At 44.2% G+C, this 22798-nt stretch overlaps 1 protein-coding gene across 1 annotated transcript in view; it reads right to left on the bottom strand.

Annotated features, from left to right (window-relative positions):
* Positions 1-5168: 5168 nt before the first annotated feature.
* The window catches only part of PDILT (protein disulfide isomerase like, testis expressed), a 45719-nt gene continuing 28089 nt past the window's right edge, over positions 5169-22798 (bottom strand). Inside the window, exons 4-12 of the mRNA XM_003261476.2 lie at positions 21891-22024; positions 20630-20767; positions 18834-18944; positions 18624-18749; positions 15269-15466; positions 11382-11502; positions 8400-8578; positions 6564-6653; positions 5169-5563 (exon numbers count right to left, since the gene is read on the bottom strand). Coding sequence (XP_003261524.1) covers positions 5318-5563; positions 6564-6653; positions 8400-8578; positions 11382-11502; positions 15269-15466; positions 18624-18749; positions 18834-18944; positions 20630-20767; positions 21891-22024 — 1343 coding nt within the window. The 3' untranslated portion in view covers positions 5169-5317. The remainder of the gene's footprint in view (positions 5564-6563; positions 6654-8399; positions 8579-11381; positions 11503-15268; positions 15467-18623; positions 18750-18833; positions 18945-20629; positions 20768-21890; positions 22025-22798) is intronic.

Raw genomic sequence — 22798 nt, 5'->3', positions numbered from 1 at the left:
TGTTTGGTTTTTTGTCCTTGTGATAGTTTGCTGAGAATGATGGTTTCCAGCTTCATCCATGTCCCTACAGAGCACATGAACTCATATTTTTTATGGCTGCATAGTATTCCATGGTGTATATGTGCCACATTTTCTTAATCCAGTCTATCATTGATGGACATTTGGGTTGGTTCCAAGTCTTTGCTATTGTGAATTGCTCTTTTCAGGACATTTCTCCATCCTGTCCCATTCAGTGGTAGGGTAACCACTGGCACTGGTGCAGTCATCTCAGGATTATGTACAAGGAGTGGAAATTCTGGGTCAAAGAGGTAGCACAGCTGTAGGGATGTTGACTCCTCTTCCCAAACAGCACCCCAGAGAGATTATTAAAAATTGGTTTACAATCCCACCAACACTACTCACCAGTTCTGAGCATTGGTAACTTGCTTTCATCTTTGCCAAAAGGCTAAGTGGAAACGATCTCATTATTATTTTTTTGCAATGATCTCATTTTTGCAATTCTTTGATGAAAAGGGAAGTTATCTCTTCATTTATTTACTGTTCTTTTTTTTTTTTCTGAACTAGTCGTTTTTATCCTATACCTTTTTCATGAGGCCTTGTCTAAACCTTAGTATGGGTGTCTTCAAAGGATTAAAGACGGTGACCCCAGGTGGCTTCTGGAGTTGTCTTGACAAAGACTTGGGCAGGAAAATGGGGAGTTTGGGTTGGAATCTATTCATAAGTGTAATCACCATGCTTTCTAGTTTCTGTATTTGGTGCTTTTACATTTTGGGGCCTTACTGATCATGGAGGGACTGCCCCTCCCAGGGCTCAATAATTACTAGAGATCAAAAATGACTTATCTGTGAATGTGCCTTTCCCACTGCAAATCAATCAATCCAGACCACATACCCCCAACCCTTGGCCTCCTTTATGGGGCTTTTACACTTAGGGTCACTACTTGCTGCTTTAAATCACCCCAAGGGACCAGATACCAGACAACTAGAGACAACTCTATGGCCCAGAGGTCTCTGAAATTATTCAAACTAGGCCCATCCTAAATCTGCTTACCCTGCCTCTCCCATTTCTTCCTGCAGAAACTACAATAAAGGCTCTTTCATGCCTTTTCCCTTGCTCTCTTTACTTCCTGACCAACCCTGGTACTTCCCAGCAGCTCTTCCTCTCCCTTCAGCCCCTCTACCCTGTGTGGTGTGTCCCCTTCTCTTGGGATCTGTGAGTATAACAAGTTGTCAATGGCCACAGTTTCCTGCTCTGTTGCTCATCAAGTTCACCAAAGACATCCACGTTACCAAATTCAATCAATATTTTTCTCTTTATCTTACCTCTAGGACAGTGCACAATAAATACTTGTTTTTGAACGAACCTTAATCTCTCAGCACTTCCCTCTTGAAACACTCTTCTTTCTTTCTTCTTCTTTTTTTTTTAATGGAGTCTTGCTCTGTCGCCCAGGTTGGAGTGCAGTGGCTCAGTCTTGGCTCACTGCAACCTCCACCTCCCAAGTTCAAGTGATTCTCCTGCCTCAGCCTCCCAAGTAGCTGGGATTACAGGTGCACACCACCATGCCCGGCTAATTTGTGTGTTTTTAGTAGAGACAGGGTTTCACCACATTGGCCAGGCTGGTCTCGAACTCCCGACCTCAGGTGATCTGCCTGCCTCGGCCTCCCAAAGTGCTGGGATTACAGGCATGAGCCACCACACCCAGCCTGAAACACTTTTCTCTCTTAACTTTCAAACATGGGCAGGAGACTTGATCTCAATAATGCTGAGAACAATCACCTACTGAGCACCTCTTGGGTCAGACACTGTGCTCAGTGCTTTCACATCCATTGTCTCAAACAATGAAACACAGCAACCCATGTCACAGGGAAGAAGGCAAGTTCAGAGAAGCGGAGTAACTCCCGCAAGATTACACAGCTAGCTAGTGCTAAATCCAGACCAAAACTCAAATCTCATTCAGATTTACCTGCATTTCTTGGGTAAAGAACATTCCATGCTCAGCCATGACGGGGTCTTAGAGGGATAAGTGGTTTTAGGTAGTTTTGGAAAGAGTGAAACTAAGGGGTGGAGAGTTTTGAAAAATTGATCAAACAGAACACAAAGAATTAGAATGAGAGGTTGGTGTGTGTCAGAAAGGGGCAAAAAATGAGCCAAGGGAGAAGATCCCCTAACAGAGGGGTATCACCTGTCCCACCTCTGAGCACACACCTCCTGAGGCTCCAGTTATGCCTGGGGGACCTGCAGGTGGCACACCCATTCTCTGGCTCGTGGCCTGTCAGGGGTTCTATGCCACATGATCTGGTCTAGGCAGCACCCCTGTAACCCTCCTTCAACTGGCAGCCACATGACCTCAAGGCCGAAGCAGGTGAGCCTCACACCGTGTCCTGAATACTAACACCTGCTCCTGTTGGGGAATTTGGCTCAGGTGAGTTCCAGAGCCACAGGCTGTTCCCTGCTTCCTCTGGTTGTGGACAGGCCAGGTTCAGGGTGACGGGTAGGGGAGCTGGCTCTGGAGGTATGGGAAAGCACAAACAGCCTTTGCCTTACATGACAGGTGAGGAGTGGAGAGACACCGGTGGTTTCTAGAGACCTCAATTTCTAAAAGAATGCTGCCCTTCTTTTCTCAAGAGAAGGGCTGGCTGAAATGAATGACACAAATCTGTGAGTTAAATCTGTGATAGGCTGAATAATGACCCCCAAATACGTCCACCTCTGAATCCCCAAACCTGTGTGTGTTGCCTTATATGGCAAAAGGGACTGTGCAGGTGTGATTACGGATCTTGAGATGGAGAGGTTGTCTGGGCAGGCTGGATGCAATCACAGTGGTGCTTATAAAAGTGATGCAGGAGGAGTCAGAGGAAGTAGGTGTGAGGATGAAACAAAAAGTCCGAGTGATTCTAGGACACAACCATAAACCAAGGAATGCAGGGGCCTCCCAGAAGCTAGAAAAGGCATAGCAGGGAATTCATCCAAAAGGGACTAACTCGTGAATTTAGTCCAGTGGAATTGATTTCTAATTTCTAGCCTCCAGAACTCTAAGAGAGTAAGTTTGTGTTGTTTTAAGCCACTAAGTGTTAATTTGTCAGAGCAACAATAGGGAACGAATACAGCTTCCAGTTTGGATCTGGGAACAACACTGTCAGCACCTCTGCCTTTTGGGATGACTATGAAATTACGTATTTCTCACCTAAAAGGGAATATTTGATTGATCCATGAGCATTTATTGAGCATCTACTATGTGCCAAGCAGAGTTCTAGGCAAAGGGAATACGGCAAGAAAAAAAACAACAGATATATCTGCTTTCGTGGCGTTTACATATTAGTTGGAAAATCAGGCAATGTATCATTGCACAACAAAATAAGATGCTTTCAATTATTGGTCTCCAGGAATGCCTTTTGGAGGTGGTGACAGGTGAGCTGAGATTTGAACCAAGAAAAGAACATGCCTGTGTGAGGACCTGAGGGAAATGTATTTTGAAGGGAGTGCATTTAGGCAGAGGGAACATGAGGAGAGAGTGAATTTGGCTTGTTCATAGAGTAGACAGGAAGCATGGCTGGAGCCTAGAACGTGAGGGGGAGAGGGAGAGGAGGAGATCTGTGGGGCCAGATCTTTCAAGGTGTTGAAGGCATGGTAGGCAGACTAGATTTTATTCTAAAAGCAATAAAGATGCCATTACAGCAGCAGTCCCCAATTTTTTGGCATCAGGGACCGGTTTCCTGGAAGACAATTTTTCCAAGGATGGGGGTGGGAAGGTGGAGGGGGTAGGAGGGTGTAGTGGGGGGCCAGGAGGGAAATGGTATGAAACTAGGAAATAAGAAATGGGATGAACCTGTTCAATGGCACAGATCTAATGCCAGATCATCAGGCATTAGATTCTCATAAGGAGCCGGCAACCTACATCCCTCGTATCCCAGTTCACAGTAGGGTTTGGGCTCCTGTGAGACTCTAATACCCAGGCAGAGCTCAGGCGGTAATACTCACTCACCCACCACTCACCTCCTGCTGTGCCGCCGGGTTCCTGACAGGACACCTACCCATACAGGTCAGCGATCAGTTCTGCATTACAGAATTAGACAAGGTGATGTTGTAAGTGCTTAAGGCTATGGGTTTTTAAAAGATAGCCTCAGTGGTTGTATGGAATATGGAGGCGTTTGGGGTGCGGGCTGGGAGGGAGGCACAGAGGGGCAGCAAAAAGACCAGTTAGGAGACTTCAGCTGAGAAATGGTGGGTGACAGTCAGTGGAGATGAAGGGAAGTGGGTAGAATCACATGGATGGATAAGCTACTTTTATGATAGTAAAAGAAGGCAGTTGAACCCAGCATTTTCGGAGGTCAAGGCAGGTTCATTGCCTGAGCTCAGGAGTTCAAGACCAGCCTGTGCAACATGGCAAAACCCCATCTCTCCAAAATATACAGAAATTAGCTGGGCATGGTGGCACGTGCCCGCAGTCCTAGCTACTTGTGAGGCCGAGATGGGAGGATCATTTGAGCCCAGGGGGTTGAGGCTGAAGTGAGCCATGTTCATGCCACTGCACTGAGTGGATTGTTTCCAATAAAAGCATTTATCATTGTGGTAGGGTAGGTGGGTGGCTGGATAGGGTAGCCTGGGTGACAGAGCAAGTCCCTATCTCCAAAAAAAAGAAAAAAAAAGGAAGAAAGAAAGAAAGAAAAAGTCAGTTGTTGATGATTCTGGAGTGATTGCTTGAGTGAATGGGCCACTTATTGAGATGTGGAAGTCTGAGGACAGGTTTGGGATTTGATCGTTTTCTTACTGTGCCCAAATGCAGCATAAGCCAATCAATCCACCTTATTTGAAAGACTGAGCCAAACTCTGGGGACACCTAACCTGGTAGGAGATTGTAGCATAGTGGTTAAGTGCACAGTCTTTGGAGTGTGATTGCCTGGGATTGGTTGCATCTCAACAGTTTTCTACCTGTGTAATCCTGACTGGTTGCTAAACCTCTCTGTGCCTCAGTTTTTCCCATCTATAAAATGGGGATAAGGAACCCCAGCTCAGTGATGGTGTGAGAACTAGATGAATACTGGGCATGTTGCACACGCTCATTGAATGTTGCTACTGTGGCTTCCCTTGCAGTCCTGTCTGAATTCTAGGTCAAACAGTTCTTCTAAGACAGCACCAACCAGGAAAAAGAGGTCATGAGTAAAACAGAGCCAAGGACACTCAGAGGCTTTATTATCCACCCCTACCCCCGCCCCACCTACCCTACCACAATGATATATGCTTTTATTGGAATCAATCCATTCAGAAAATGATGCCAGGATCTGGAAAATGAGCATCTTTTTTCCTGGTATTGGAGAAGCTAAAATTCTTCCTTGACTTTTGGTTTCTTCTTTTGCGTTGGAGGTCCCTTTGGCTTAGCCACCACCACCACCTCCTCAGATGTTTTCTTCTTCCCAGCAGGCTCTTCCAGCTTGGATACATACTTGGTCATGTTCTGCAGCTCAGGCAACTGCTGTTCAGGTAACTCTTTCTTCATCATAGGCACCTCCTTTTCCTCAGCTAGCACTTCCTCTTCTGTCACTTCATTTTGCTCAACAGACAATAGCTATGAAAGAAAAGGTGGAAGGAAGAAGGGAGGGAGGGAAGAAAGGGAGAAAGAAATAAAGAGGCAAGAAATATGTGATCATTGTGGTTGTAATAGTCAAGTCTACTTTTTCTGAAAGTGCCCAGAGAGAATCAGTCTTTGGACTGCAGGGTTTTCCTAGATGCTAAAGATCCGTTTGGTTTCAGTGGTAAAGTGCCCAACTGTGGTTTCACCCTTCAGGTAAGAGGATCTTTGGGGGAACCAAAGGTTCTAAGTCTATAGATGTGGCTCCTGCACCACTAGCTCCAGGACTGGACAGGTGACCAGTCTTAGCCAATGAGATCTCTGTCCAGGACATTTTCTGGGACATCTAAGAAGTAGATGCTTGCTTTCTAAACTGGGAGGATGTTAGGTCGGAGCTGTGGCGTAATCTTTGAACTTCTGTGGGGAAATGACTACTTGAGAATGAAACCAACATAGAGGAAAACAGAGATGGGAAGACAGAAAGCAAGTCAGCGTTCCGGATCCACCCACACCTGATGTTCTACCAGTTATATGGGATAAATTCCCATTGTTGCTTAAAGCAAAGAGTAGTGTCTGAAATTTCCAATGGAAGTCTTAATTAATACAGATGGCACCGTCCAGCAGAGGGCCTCACTGAGGCATGGCTAGGGGAGAAAGGGGACTGTGGTCCCATGCATCAGGAGAGTAATGCCAGAGGGCAGAATCCCACCAAGACATCTGGTCAGTCCTAGGGGGGTGGCCCAAGGCAAGGAGCTATGTGTTACCTCAGAGCCTTGGTCTTTCTAGATGTTTCTAAAGTTTGCCATTTCTGCTTCCCATAGTAAGTGCCTTTGAAATAAAGGTGACTAGTAGAGTCACCCAAACTGGATGGTTCTCCATCCATCCTCAACCATCTCCCAAGATTACAGAACTCCAGGCATACTCTTTTGTCGTCCACTGAGTTCCTAGGGATTCTGTGTGGGACAGAATAATCCAGAGTGTTTCTGCTGCCCCTTACCTCATCCTCATCCTCAATCTTAGTTTTGATGTGGCTTTCCAGGAAGTCAGAGAAGCCCTTCAGGGTATGTTCTCCCTTATACAGGACAGCCTAGGACGAAAATGGAACAGGGTCAGGATGGGATCCTCTTCCCGCAGAGATGCTCGAGGATTGCTACCTAGATAAACCCAGGGTCAAATTCCTAACAACCCCGGGTATGTTATGCAGGTTCCCTAACCTCTCTTAGCCTCCAGTGCCATGGCTCCCAGGGAAGGATAATAAAAATGCCTCTGACATAGGGTTGTTATGTAGTGGATCAAAGCATGGACTGTAAAACCACACAGCAAAGCCTTAAACTTTGGCTGCATTATTACAGTGTGGTCTGCTTATTTAATTTCTCTGACTCACTTTTCCTATCTCTAATATGGAGAGAAAATAGTACCTACCTCGTAGGGTTGTTATAAGGATTAAATGAGGTAATGTATGTGAAGTATTGAAAACAGCACCTGGTTCATGATAAGCACTATAGGCGTTTGTTATTATTATTATTACTATCATAGCGACAATAATAAGAGGAAGAATAGTTCTTTTCAGAAGCATCTGGCACATGGTCAGTGCTCCGTTATCACAAGTTCCCTTTCCTCTTTTTTTTTTTTTTTTTTTTGGATACGGAATCTTGCTCTGTCACCAGGCTGGAGTGCAGTGGCGCGATCTCAGCTCACTGAAATCTCTGCCTCCCGGGTTCAAGTGATTCCCCTGCCTCAGCCTCCTGAGTAGCTGGGACTACAGGCATGCACCACCATGCCCGGCTAATTTTATATTTTCAATAGATACGGGGTTTCACCCTGCTGGCCAGGATGGTCTGATCTCTTGACCTCGTGATCCAACTGCCTCAGCCTCCAAAAATAATGAGATTACAGGCGTTGAGACAGCGCACCTGACCCGTTTTCCTCTTTAGGAAAGTTTAGAAGCTGCTTAATGCCCACGGGTCACCTAAGCTTCTTTTCAGATAATTTGAGATTATGACCTTAGCCTCATCCTCTCAGCACAGCCTTAGTTACACAACTCCCCGACATGCATCCTCTGCAGTGCAGACTGAGCAAAGAGTGGGTCAGAACGGAATCTTACCACAGTGCTGGGGTCACCCTTCTGCCCACCTCTTTGTTCAGACTACACTTCCTACCTGTAGTACATAGTCCCTCCTCTAACCTGATTTAAGTTCCCACCATTCTCTGGAGTCCTGGGTCTGCATGGAGACTTGCCATCTCTGCCCTCCAGAAGCTCTTCCTCCCCCTTGATTTCAATTGCATTCATCCATGCTCTTCTAAGGAGCAGGAACCTGGGCTCACATTTCTTTGACTGATGCTCTTTCCCATGCATGGACGTGGCATGGAGTGTGGGTTGTATCAACACTGGTTATGGTTGATGACTGTAATCCCAAGGTGGAAATGACATTGTTTGTCTCTAGCATGTATTTTTGCCTTCACCTAGTAATACCCCACATCCAATATTCTCATGGAGATTCCTCCCACCTTATTTCATATAGTTAGGGTAGAGCTCAGCCCCAATACTAGCAGGAACCATATAAACCAGGCCTGCCCATCAAAACATCCACATCCACTTGGCCACAGTGATTGGGTCAGGGATATGCAAGCTACACCCAATGACAGTGAGTCTCAGGACTTTGGTGCAAACTACTGGAAAATATTCTTTGAACTTGAATGAGAGGATCGATAGTGGCTGTAGCTGAGAATAAAACTGGTTTGGTAGAAAGCGCAGCTAGAGGTAGGGAGAAACTGAGTCCCTGATAATAACATAACATTGTTTTCAGCCATGTGCATCCCAAGAGCCCCTCACTTGTTGAGAGTCGCTGGGGAACAGCCTGAAGAATGGGTACCGGTCCAGGTACAACAGCTGAATGTCATTTGCTGTGACGTCGATCTTGGCAATGATGATCGTGGAGTGATTTTGATACTTTCTGCCCAATTCCTCCAACAGTGGGAACAGCATCTTGCACTTTTTAGACCAGGGTGCATCTGGAAGAGAAGGACCATGGCTCAGGCTCACATTGATGAAGATCCAGAAGGCTGGCGCCACCCTACACATGGCATCACTGTGTTCCACTTGTGGTCCTGCTGTTTTGCCAATTGCACTCCCTCTTTCTTTTAATCATATATTAGGTTATTTTTACATTTCAGCCATAGTACCCAGTTGTTATTCGATAAATTAGAAAAAAAAAAGCTTTGGCTGGGTGCAGTGGCTCACACCTGTAATCCCAGCACTTTGGGAGGCTGAGGCGGGCTGATCACAAGGTCAGGAGTTCGAGATCAGCCTGACCAACATGGTGAAACCCCATCTCTACTAAAAATACAAAAATTAGCTGAGCATGGTGGCGTGCGCCTGTAATCCCAGCTACTCAGTAGGCTGAGGCAGGAGAATCACTTGAACCTGGGAGGTGGAGGTTGCAATGAGCCGAGATTGCGCCACTGCACTTGAGCCTGGGGGACAGAGAGAGACTTCATCTCAAAAAAAAAAAAAAAGAAAAAAAGAAAAAGAAAACAAAACAAAAAGAAAAAAATAGCTTAGCCCTCTTCCACCTAAATACTAACACTTTTAGTGTGTTCATGTTTTCTTCTTTTTTTTTGTTTTGCTTTTTAGAGGCAAGGTCTTGCTATGTTGCCCAGATTAGGCTCAAACTCAAACTCCTAGGCTCAAGAGATCCTTCCATCTCAGCTTCCTGAGTTGCTGGGACTACAGGCTTGTGCCACTGTGCCCAGCTTGCTTTTTTTCTTTTTTTCAAATTCCTTTCTTTTAACATAGTGTTCCACTCTAGTAGAAGAAAGCCAAGAACAATATTTATGCCAGATGACTTTAATGTTCTGCCAAAAAGTGTGTGTGTGTTTCTGTGTGTGTGTGTGTGTGTGTGTGTGTGTGCATATGTGTTACAGCACAGGGGTTTTTCACAATAGAGGTTTGGGAACTTGCCCAAAGCTATGCAGTAATTGCACTTTTCAGACCAGAGTAATTAAGCAGAAGAAGTGGGGTTTAAAGACAGACTGCTTTGACCTGTGACCACTATACCGCAGGTAGGGATTAATATAACATAACATATATATATTATGTTATGTTATGTCATGTCATTTATATGTAATTACATGTCATGTCATTATACATATATAATTCAGTGGAGGAGAACATCCCCAAGAAGTGTGACAGGTATAATTACTCTTGGACAGGGGACACTGAACTTTCTTGTGGACAGTTCTTTGGTCTTTGAGTGTGGTCCAGGCTCCTGGGCCTCTGGAAACCAGAGACCATCTCCAACACAAGGGAAAGCAAATCTTACCTGCTTTCCTTTTACTAGAGCTCAAAGCTCAGTTTCTGGCTCTGTGAGAGAAATGGCCTCAAAAGCCCCCAGACACGCCAGCTTTGGATGATCATACCCCATTTATAAGCCAAGTGTCTCCATGGCCATGCCCCCTGCCTGCAGCATCTCTGGCAGCCCCCCAGCACTCAGCGGGTCCTGAGTCAGAACAGGAGGGGGCATAATGGCTGCAGCCCCAGGGGGCCAATCTCGTGGCCCTACTTCCAAGAAAATGAAGCTGCTTTTGCCTTTTATCAAAATGAAATGGACAGTCTCATAACTCTGGGTGTGACGTAAGTACAGAAGAGCTGCACCTAGCCTCTCATTGAAAGGCAGCAGATCTTGGTGATTCAGCCACAGACCTTAAGCGCCTTGCTCTGTGAATAGGAGTCCCTTTCAGAGTGATTGTAAAAGGCCTACATGATGCAGTGTAGCCCTTGTCTTACCTTCCAGAAAGTAATAGCACCAGAGCTTGCATTAAACTTCTTGTCTTGCTACTTACTGTGTGACCTAGGGTAAGATCATTAACTTCTCTGAGGTGGGGTTCCCTGATCTGTGACATGGGGAAAACCACCATACCTTCCTCAAAAACTTGTTACACAACTCATTAGAGCAGGTATGTCAACAGCAAACTCATGCTTGACTCATTGTAAGGGCTCATTAAATGTTAAAAGAAATGTCTGAGGGAACTTCAGTGTCACCTTTCTCTGTGTCTCAGGGTGGGAGAGAACATCTCCGGCTTTGTCTCCCCTGTGCAAATCAGAAACAATGGGAAAAGGGCAATAGTCGTTAGGTGAGCCCTGGAAGTAATTATAATAATAGGAATAACAACAGCAGTAGCAATTGTCACGTATCAAGTGCTTACAATATGCCAGACGCTGTGCTAAGTACTGTACATGGAGGATTGGTGTCCCCACCTCCTATGGGCCATTTGATAAGTCATCTAAAGCCAGAAGCAAAGAAATCCTGTACAGCAGTTAGGAGTGTAGGTGCTGAAGTCAGATGCCTAAGTTCAAATCCCAGTTCCAGCACTTACTGGCTGCAAGATAATGGAAAAATGTCTTCACCTCCCTGAGACTCTATTTCGTCATCTGCAAAGTCAGAGCAATAAAAGTAGCTACTTTCAAAAGGATGTCGTATTAAATGAGATAATGTATGCAATGGCTTAGAATAAAGCCCAATATACTACAGCATCCAAGCAAACATTGTCAGCCATCAGCATTGTTGTTTTTACAAACAGCCGTAGGCCTGGGTTATGTGGAAGGCATTGCATACATTCCAATAATTACATTTCTGGCAGACAGAGTTGCATTGTCCCTGATAACATCTTGAGTCAGTCTCTGGGTATCTGAAGACCATCCTTGGCATGGTGCATTGATGGGTTTTAGAGATTTCAGTGCTCAACAATTCAGGAGAAACACTTGAAACATAATTTTGGCACCCGTTGCCTCCGAACCCCTCTTGGTGGTACTTACAGAACATCACAAACACGTCCTTTTCTTTGTCAAAGACGACTATGTTGAAGCTCTTCCCCACGAGCTGCTTAACCAGTCCCTGGTCCCAGTATTTTGGAATCTCTTCACTGGATTGATGTTTCTAGGAAGCACATTTGAGAGGCCTAAGAATCTTCAGAAAGAGATTCGAAGTTGTGGGGCTCCCCACCCTGATTGGAAACCACTAAAGATTTTCTCGTGTTTTTTTCACAAGAGCCTTAGGAAAGGGTTTGAAATACTGACATGGATCATGAGCTTGATGTCAACCCTGGATGGTTCAGGGCAATTTGGGGTCAGAGGACTGAGAAGCAGACAAAGCTTCAAACTGGGATGGATTCTCAGATTTTATAAAAAGAAGATTTAAGCCGGGTGCGGTGGCTCACGCCTGTAATCGCAGCACTTTGGGAGGCCGAGGCAGGCGGATCATGAAGTCAGGAGTTTGAGACCAGCCTGGCCAACATGGTGGAACCTCGTCTCTACTAAAAAAAGAAAAAGTACAAATATTAGCTGGGTATGGTGGCACGTACCTGTAATCCCAGCTACTCGGGAGGCTGAGGCAGGAAAATTGCTTGAACCCAGGAGGCGGAGGTTGCAGTGAGCAAAGATTGTGCTACTGCACACCAGGCTGGTTGACAGAGCAAGACTTCATCTCAAAAAAAAAAAAAAAGTTCTCAAGTACTCTAAGAATCAAGATCAAGACTATTTGCATGACCTATAAAACCTTGATCACACTTTGATTGGTCCCTGCAATAAAGGAAGTCTTCTCTTTTCTTTCCTCAGCCATGTTGGTCTTCAGCTTATCTAAATGGCCAACCTTCCTCCCAGCTCAGGCCTTTGTTAATGCCATTCCCTCTGGCTGACAGGCCTCTCCGCTCCTGATTCCTACCCTCCCTTTTTCATCTGGGTAACTCAAAATGTATGTCTCAGAATGACCCAAGGGAGGACTTCCTTGACCCTCCCCCAGTCTAGATGAGGACTCGCTGCCATAAATTCTCATAATACTCAGCACTTTTTCTTATATCACTTATTTACATTTACTATTTATATTTATTTTTCTAATTATTTGATTAATGTGTCTCTACCATACTAGATGGAAATGTCATAAGAGATTTTTCTTTCCTCGCCATTGAGTATCCACTGCCTGGTACATAGTAGATCCTCAATAAATGTTTCGCAAATGAAAGAACAAAAAATGAGCTCAGCTTTTGCTTCTCTTTGAAGTAAGTGTTGGAAATCTCAAAACATATTTTTTATCTACAACCATTGCGTCCCAAATGTCTCCTGAATCCAATTGAGGTGAGCCTCCATCTCTCACCTCAATTGCCAGAAGAGCCTCCAGATGTTCTCCCTGTGTCTCCTCCCAATCCTCCGACACCTTTATTCTCTATAAGCAGGGCTCTGTTTTTCACCATGCAAATCTGGCTTCTATCCTTGCTCTTAGGAAACCAAATTCTATTTTTTTTTTTTTTTTTTTTTTTTTTTGAGACAAGAGTCTCGCTCTGTTACCCAGGCTGGAGTGCAGTGGTGGGATCTGGGCTCACTGTAACCTTCACCACCTGGGTTCAAACGATTCTCCTGCCTCAGCCTCCTGAGTATCTGGGACTACAGGTGCGTGCCACCATGCCCAGCTAATGTTTTGTATTTTTTGTAGAGATGAGGTTTCACCATGTTGGCCCTTGCTGTGCAGCCTCTGTCTGGCTCACAGCCTCTTCTTCCACAGTGTCTTCCCTCACCGCACCCCCTCCAGCCTCTGGAAAGCACTTAAAGATTCTTTCAATGGGAGCACACATGGGGCGGCCATGGGGCATGGGAGATAGAAAATGGTGACAATTGTCGGGAATTGAGAATGGCTCAGATTAGGTGGATCGCATAGATCTTGTAGAGGATGCCCATCTCTGCTCTAACAGCATAAGACATGTTGGCCTTTGAGAGGGAGACAGACACCACCTCAGATCTAACTGCAAGGAAAAGAGAGAGAGGATGGGTAGTATTCCAGGTAGTATTTTAGATGTGGTGATGGAAAGTCAGGAGGCCCCAATGTGAAGACATCTGTTTTCTTAGTGATCTAGGGGTAGAGTACTCAGCTGAGAGTGAGTGGGAATGGGATATGAGGAGAGAGAGACTCTGAGATTTAAAAATGAACACACTAATAGAAATTTCCATATGGATGCCAGGACATTTCTCAGAGTCCATGGGAGGCTTGTTTGCAATGCCATGAAGCCAGCACCCTCGTGGCGATGTTGGTCTGGAAGCAGGGAAGTTAAGGGGGTTCAACCAGAGTTGGAACTTTGTCTGGTGAGTACTATGGGGTGTAGAGGAGGTGGAAGATGGAGGGGATAAAAGAGTTAAGGGAATCATCATCAGAGCAACGAATGATGGAATGCAAGTTCACAGAGGAGGCACTAAAGAGAAATGGGATCAGGAGGTTGGGGGCAATGAGAAGGATGAGGAATCATAGCCATGTGTATCCTGGAGGGAAAAGTCAGGCATTGGGAGGTGCTGCAATCTCCAGGTTGTAGGCATGGGAGCAGGGAGCTTACATGGCATGGACACATCAGCTACTGGAGAAGAGACACCAGGGTTGTGGACACTCACATCTCTGGAAATGGTGGCAGAGTTGGGGCTTAGGGAAAGGCTGCCATCAGGAGCCTAAGTCCTCAGAGAGTGAAGGGAGATAGTCAGAGGACAGCAACAAGAGGGTGGGAGCACAGGGTTAAAAAGCATGGGATCCAAGGCCTCTGGAGTTTCTGAAGGTGAAAGAAGGAAAATGGGTTGGAAGTGGAATGAAGGACAGCAGCCTCACCGCTCGGCCCATGAAAATGCTGTGCACACGACACAGCTTCCGCAGAGAAGGCTGCAGGGGCAGCTGTGTCTCTGGGGGAATGGACAAAAGGCAGTAGAAGACTCAGGTAAGGGGACCATCAATTGGGTTTGTCTGGAGAGTCTCGATTTACTTCAATTGTTCCAGATTTTTTTTGGTGGGGGTTGGTGGTGGACAGGGTCTTCTTCTGTGGCCCCGGCCGGAGTGCAGTGGTGTGATCATAGCTCACCGTAGCCTTGATCTCTAGGCTCAAGCAATGCTTCTGCCTCAGCCTCCTAAGTAGCTGAGACTACAAAGGTACACCACCACATCTGGCTAATTTTTAAATTTTTTGTCGAGATGGGATCTTGCTATGTTGGCCAAACTGGTCTCGAACTCTTGGGCTCAAGTGATCCTCTCGCCTCAGCCTTGCAAAGTGCTGGGATTACAGGCATGAGCCACTGCACCTGGCCCATTCCAGAATCCTTTACTCCCATAATGTCCCAATTTGGAAAATAAATAATGGTTACCTTACTCAGCAGAGTAGCTGTGGAGACATAGACTACGTGTTCCATGTGTTTCTGCAGCCTCTCCTCCCTGTCAGCGAAATAGACTAGGCCCCTTCTAACCCCACCCAATCAAAAGGTCCCTAAAGCTTTTAAGGCTGCATCCTGATTGCCCTGTGGCTGCATCCCCCTTCTCCTCCTCAAAGCAAGCATCTACTCTTGGACCAAGTAGATCTTTCACATTGGAGGTGATAGGAGAAGAAGAGCCTCCTTTCAGAGTGCAAGTTAACCCTACTGAGTGCGTGCATTTCTACTGTGAATTCCTGCAAAGGAAATGCCTCCACTTTACAACTAAGAATGAGTGGAGGAATTAAAGGCTTGGGATAGGTCAGAAGTTGGATAGATTTGAGGTGGGGAGATGGGGGATTTCCCCACATTGAGCCACAAAGTTGATCTTTATTCTGCCTCCACATACAGATGAGGAGAATTATCATAGCCCGCAGAATTATGAGAAGGAGATGATTTTGAGGTTCTGGATAAACCTTGTCCAAGAACAAACCTACCTTGGCATTTTTACTCAGGAAGCTGTGGCCAAATTTCTTGAGGTTTTCGTAGGTTATGTCATCTGAAGGCATTTTGTACCTGGCGTCAGAGCTCAAGTTTAGGATTTGGACAGATGGGATATCGACCTCTGTGACACGGAAGTACTCGAAGACATGTCCATTTCTGGGTTCGTCTGCATCCACAAGGATGAAAAGGATCTGCCAAAGAAAACAAAATCCTTGTCTCTCTGGATCCTTTGCCAATGGAGAAAAACTGCTGAAAGGCTGCGGACTAAGGGGATGCACACGGTGGGGTCTGTGGAGCACCTCTGCAAAATGTAACAAAGGCAGGTGCAGCTCTGCACCGAAATGCATGGCAGGCAGTAGCCACCAGCCTGGCTTCAGCCTCCTTGTGCTGTGCTCCATGCACACAATTTCAGGAGGTCAGGAAGCCCTGAGATTTCATTCTGTTTCAAACTGTTTCATCAGTTTCCTGATCTGTAAAATGATTATCATAGTGCCTATCTTAGGGTTGCTGTGAGAATTAAACAGAATTAAACAACCCTATCATAGGGTTGCTGTGAGAATTACAGGACAATGTATGGAAAGGCTTAGTTCAGGGACTGGCAGGTAGAAAGTATTCAATACATGACAATTCTTATTATTTTTTATTTGAATAATTATTCAAAATTATTCTATCAAGGAAATTCATGACTTCATTCACTCATTCATTAAACAAACATTCATGGAGTGCCTACTATGTGTGAGCCATTTTACTAAGCACTGAAGACACAACGCTGCCCAAAGCAGACAAAATCCTTGCCCTCAGGGAGCTTCTCTTCTAGTGGAGAAGACAGACAACAAGTGAGTGAATGAACTTATAAAGTCAAACAGCAGTGAGTGCCAATTAGACAATAAAACAGGGCAATGTGATGGAGAGTAACTGCCCAGATGGGGTAAGGTAGGGGCTCAGGATTAGGTAGGGTGGTCAAGAGGAGAACCTGAAGAGGTCACATTTCAGCTGGGACATAGTTGATAGTAACAAGTCACAGAACAGTATTCCGGGAGGTAGAAACTGCCAGTGCAAAGGCCTGAAAACAAAACAAACACCTAGAGAGCTTAGAGTGTTCTGGAAATCGAAAAGAAAGGTCAGTGTGGCTTTGTCAGAGGTGTTTAAGCCAGAGCAACTTCATCTTAAATAGAGGCTGGGTAAAATAAGGCTGAGACCTACGGGGCTGCTTTCCCAAATGGTTTAGGTATTCTTAGTCACAGAATGAGATAGGAGATCAGCACAAGATACAGGTCATAAAGACCTTGCTGATGAAACAGGTTGCAGTGAAGAAGCCAGCCCAAACCCACCAAAACCGAGATGGTGACGAGAGTGACCTCTGGGCATCCTCACTGCTACACTCCCACCAGCACCATGACAGTTTACAAATGCCATGGCAATGTCAGGAAGTTACCCTATATGGTCTAAAAAGGGGAAACATGAATAATCCACTCCTCGTTTAGCATATAATCAAGAAATAACCATAAAAATGGCAACCAGCCTCCCTCGGGGCTGCTCTGTCTATGGAGTAGCCATTCTTTTATTCCTGTACTTTCCTAATAAACTTGCTTTCACTTTACGGACTGGCCCTGAATTCTTTCTTACAGGAGATCCAAGAACCCTCTCTTAGGGTCTGGATCGGGACCCCTTTCCAGTAACAGCTTCAGCACCATGAGGGAGACAGACAAAGGAGACAAGGTCAGAGACTGTCGAAGATGAGGTCAGAGGTCCAGTAAGGAGCTTGGGTTTAGTCTGAATATAATGGTGGGCCACTGAAGGGTGGTAAGCTAGAAAGTGACATGATAATAATTTTAAGAAGGTTATTCTGGTTGTAGAGAAGAAGCAAAAGTGGAAGTAGGGAGATGAGTTAAAGGCCACTGCAGCCACCTATGGTCAGATACTTGCAGTTCATTCATTCATCAGAACATTAAAGGCCTCACTGTGTGCTCCTCTTCTAGGTGCCAGGGAAGTTGAAAAACACAGCAAACATATTAAAACCATCCTTGTGTACTTTCCACAAATATTTGCTACCTTCTGCTGGCACTGGAGCACAGAGGTGAACAAGATAAGAGGTGCAATCTGTTGAAACAGTATTAATTCAACTGTTTATCATTGGCTGTGAAATGGATCACAGTCTATAAACGGCATTTGGGGAATTCACTAGGGTGACTGAAATTTAGAACTTCATCTTCTGATGTAAGCCAAAATAAATACCAGGAAGATTAAAGAGTTAAATAAATGGAAGAAAATAATGGCTAAGCATTGACTACTATAAAATAGGAGAAACAGAGAAAAAGCAATCAGGTTGCAATCAATTTAACTATATCCAAAAACTTAGAGTAAAATTGGAAAAAAAAAAGACCCCCAAGAAATGTATTTAACAAGAGGAATTATTTCTGTGATTCGAACCATCTTTTTTGAAAATAATGTGGTGGGATGTAGCATGACCATCACATGTGTTATACTCTAGTGGCTTTCTTTATTTTAGGTTACAAAGTTCTCAATTGTTTTATTTAATTTCAGATTAATTTTTTTTTCAAAAGAGAAAAAAAACCCTGCCATGATTATACTTCCTATAAAGATGAAGAGAAAAATTAATCGAATAGCTTCTATAGTTCAGGTACTTCTAACTACCTTAAATACAGGAATAAGCTCTTAGGGGAAACATTTGTTTCTAATGGTGATGATGATGATGATAATAAAAAGCACCATTGATTGTAAAGCTCATTGCTTTACATATATATTTTCTAATTCTTACTACAACTGTCCATTTCATACATGAGGAGACCTCAATATGGGGTTAAGAAACTCACCTAAGACAGTGTAGTTTGCCAGAGAAAGAGAATTTGAACTTGGGTCTGCACAATGTTAAAGCCCAGAATCTTAGCAATTTCTTGCCAGACAATCTGTGCTGTTCCCCATCTTCAGGCTTTCATAGTCCTTGACCTCAGACAGCAGTGGTCTTTCCTCCCCCCACCTCCAGGCCAAATGATGCCACTCTTAGTGTATGGAGTCCACTTAGTGGTCCATCAAAAAGGCAGCCAAACCTTCATGTTCTCAGAGTAGACTTATTACAAAGAAGAGCGAAGAAGTGTAGATTTGGCATGGAAGAGACACTGGGCAGGAAGAATGGAGAAGGCATATTTAAAATTAAATAGTAAATGATATGTGGCGTTGACATGCGAATCAGAAAACTGACAGGCAATTGCACATGCCAATCTTTCCTGATTCAATTTATAATAAGCAGGGCAGGCAAATGGGCTCAGGGTCTGCATGTCTCGGATCCTCATCCAGGAGTCCCAGAGAGCAATGGCGCACTCTACAAACCTTGTTTTGGAATTCCTTCGACGCCAGCTTATAATGCTGAATTATGATACCATATGACTCGGAGCTTTTGGAGACAAAGAGCAGCATGTGACTCATGATGTGCAACTCGTAAATCAGATCCTTATTCTGAAATGACCAGGAAAATATGTCATCCCAAGCACACACAGTGGCCCCAGCTCCCCTTCCTCCGGGGACCCTTTACTCACTGACCTCAGTGTTGTATTGGATCACAAAATCTGTAAGGTGCTGTTTTATGACACGATTGAGTTCCTGTTTGTTGGTACTGTCATTAATAAGCTTTTGGCGGTTCACAATTTTTCCCTTGGACAAAAGGAGAAACATACTGGAGGACAGTAGCTTTCATGATATAGCCACTTAATAAATATAAATAGCACAATTTTCTCCTTGGATAAAAGGAAAGCACTGAGGAATGGTATCAGGTGTAGTCTGTAATCTAGGTAGTTAATAACTAGGAGGGGCTGGCCAGATTAGTTGGTGGGTAGAATCTGGGTAGGTGACAGCCATGAAAATCTCAGATGTACGGCAGGCCACAAGGAGTGTAATTGACTTAATGGCCCCAGCCATTGTCATGCTGTGTAATCCATCAAATATTAAAATATCTGTGCCAGGGCTGAGCAATTTCTCACATACTGCTCCAACTAATGATTGATGGCTCATTCATATTAAGGCAAACCCAGTCCCAGGAGATTCAGGACTTCTCTGATAGGTGTTAAATCAAGTTTAGCATAAAGCTGCCTCCTTACATGTTTTAAGTTCAGCCTAAACTTTATACATAGTGAACTATAACCTAAATGGAGGTGTAAATAGACCGTCATAGCCTACACTTGTGCCAATCACTGAGTTTTGGCCAATCAAAGGTGGCCAACTGTTCAATCATTGTTAAAATAAGGCAAACACTGAGCTGTAACCAATCCAGCTGTTTCTGAACCTCACTTCTCTTTTCCGTACATCACTTTGCTTTTTCTGTCCATAAATCTTCTTCCACCATGTGGCTTTGCTGGAGTCTGTCTGAGCCTACTCTGGCTTGGGAGACTGCCTGATTCATGAATTGCTCTTTGCTCAATTAAGCTCTTCAATTTAACTTGTTTAAAGTTTTTCTTTTATCATTGTTATTCTTTTTATGTATTGTTTTTCTTTTTGAGAGGTCTCGTTCTGTTGCCCAGGCTGGAGTACAGTGGTTTAATCAGCACACTGCAGCCCCAACCTCCCAGATTCAATCCTCCTGCCTCAGCCTGCTGAGTAGCTAGGATTGCAAGCACTTGCCACCATCCTGAATAACTTTTTAAAAAAAATATGTAGTCTCACTATGCTACCCAGGCTGGTCTCAAACCCTAGGCATAAGGTTTCTTCCCTCATTTTATACTTGATCTAGGATGGTATCAATAAAGATAGAAATGAATGGTTAAAGAGATATTTTGGTTATAAAATCAGTAGGGTTGTGGTGATGGATTGCTTATGAGAGGTGAAGGACAGGGAAGTGTTAGAATGTTGCCTGGGTTTTCTGGCTGGTTTAACTGGATGGGAGTGGTGGTTGCATCATTCCTTGAGCAAGAGAAAACACTGGGAGAGGACCTGGAGAGGAGATTATGACTTTGGGCTTAGCCATTTGGAGATATCTGGTGTTGCACATAAAGGTCTGCAGATTAGAGAAATCTCACTGGAGATGGATATTTATAAGATGTGTGTATAGCATAGGTGGTAATTGCTGATGAAGGGTAGAAGGGGTAGCATGGAGTAGAAGAAAAGAGGGCATAGGATTGAGCCTTGATGAACTGCATTTACTAGTTAAATAAAGAGAAGAAGCTTAAGATGGTAAATGGCTAGAAAGGTTGGAGCAACACAGGGAGACTGTGACTTCACAGAAGTCAACTAGTCCAATACCACGGAGCTCACAAGTGGCAGAACCAGAATTTGTACCCAAAGCTCATACTATTCCACTACTTTGAACTAGAGACCCCTCACTAGCAATAGGATCAAAATCCTACCTTTTTGAACACCAGGACGCTGTCAAGGGTGACATGGAAGCGCCCAATGACATTGCCAATCATTATGACTCCAAACGTTAGCTCTGGATAGTCTTTGATCACATCATAGAACAACTCTGCTACTTCTTCCTCTAAATCCTGTTTGGGAAAGGATGTTTGGAAAGGCTTTGGTAGAAATCAAGGTGCCTGGTTTATATAAGGGAAAGACGGCAGTGCTGGCTGATTCGTCTCTTCACTTTTTCAAGTTCTGGGGTTTGGCTGGGTCACCCAAATCCTCTTTCATGAGTATTTCATACTAAAAATGCTTCTCTGGCTATGAATAAAGCCAAAATAGCAAGTCCTCAGAGATCAATGGAGAGAATTGATAAATGTGACCTTTTCCAATCACTAGAGTAAAGGCTGTTCTAACCCAATGATTGAGACTTTTAACATTTATTCCTTAGTTACTTTCAGAAGAGGCAATTGATTTTACCACATGTAATGCAAAATGTGCACTTAATATCAAGAATTTCAGCCTTCATTCTTTAGCTTGAGAGAAAATCAAGGCCAAACACCCCTCAAAGAAGTAACAAGGGGTGAGGGAGAGAGGCAGATAGTCTCTCTGTGTTAAATATAATGCCCAAGTTCTGCCTTCTACTGGGAGAAGGAAAGAAGTCACCAACTTATAGCAAAAGAATTAAGACACATGAGAAACTCATTCTCCCAAGGCAAAAACAATTAGCAAGTTATTTATAAATATGAAAAAAATCTACATGTAAGGCTATTATGAGACATTTCATGATTATATCTAAGTTACTTACGTTCTTCCCCAAATATCTCCTCCTACTGCACCTCTAAGGGTTGGTGTATTTTCGAATAAGTGCATGTTTATCCTGTGCTATCAGTTTTAATATATGAGGATGCTTGGAAAGAGGTTAGGGAGAGAAACTGGCCTGGCCCAAGCATGGCTGGTGGCCTTCAGATTCATAGAGAACAATGGCTCTGAAACCAGACACTAAGACATCCTTTTATTAAGTGATGTTCTAAATGGACCCCTAAAATGATTAGCCACACTGTTAAAACCCATTAAATACAGATGCCAATCTTCTCTCTTTTCTCTCCATTCCTGTTCATTTGAACCCTTGGAGCTTCCCCTAAAAACCAGCTCATTGGATGGAGAAAATTGGGCAACCAAAACAGAAGAGTCTCCTCACCCCACCCCCTCCCAGCCACAGCACTTCTCACCAGTTGAAAGCCTCCTCCCACCTCTTGGTCCCAGTACCTGGAAGAAGCCAACGATGACCACAGGCCTGGATATCACAAATTCTGCCACCTGCTCGCTGCTGTTGAACAAAAATGCTTTCTGGCTAATTTGTCGTCTCAACCAAACGACTAGGGCAGTAGATTCAACCACTCCTGGAGAAAGACACAGTCTAATAGATACCAGAGAAGTTTCCTCTTGAACCAAAGCAAGAAGCTGGTCTTTCTCAAGTTTAGTGCATAGAAGCTTCTTGTCTCAGGCTCCCACCCCTTGAAGGCCAAAGTCAGTTCCTCCATTCCCCTCTTCCCCAAGCTCCAAGCACGAACATTAACAACAGCAGCTAAATGTTACTGAGCACTCACCAAGGCCCAGACACTGTGCTGAACGTTTTGCATGTATTAAATCTTCACAATAATCCTATGAAATAGACACTTTTCCTCTCCCCATTTTGCAGATGAAGAAACCAAGGTTCAACTGCCAGCAGGCACCCAACTAGAGAACCTGAAGATCAAATTTAGGAGGAGGCATTTCCAGACTTCTTTTCTTATGAACTCTCCAAGGTGACAGGAAGATTGATTTATTTTTTAAAATCTCAATAAAATATAACTGGAAAGACCACATAGCTCTGTAACCTTGGGAAAATCCTATTATCTTCCTGCATCCCCCATTCCTCAGCTGAGATCCAAATGCCCTTTAAGGTCATTCACTCCTGACTGCCATTTCTCAGCTATCGCATGGTTGGTGTCAAGCACACAAAAGTCTTAGCGTCTAAAATTAAGACACATATATCATATCTGGGAAGACAAATTGGTGAGCCAGAAGGTACAGAAGGCTATACACAGGTGAACATGTGTTTTTCTAGGATTATCAGTTCCACATGATGGAAAATAATGTAAAATATTATATATTTGTATTTGCTATAGAACATT

Source organism: Nomascus leucogenys, chromosome 2 (assembly GCF_006542625.1).
Source record: "Nomascus leucogenys isolate Asia chromosome 2, Asia_NLE_v1, whole genome shotgun sequence".
NCBI classification, from domain to species: domain Eukaryota; kingdom Metazoa; phylum Chordata; class Mammalia; order Primates; family Hylobatidae; genus Nomascus; species Nomascus leucogenys.
The sequence above is the reverse complement of the archived record's forward strand: the minus strand, read 5'-3'. Positions and strand labels throughout refer to the sequence as shown.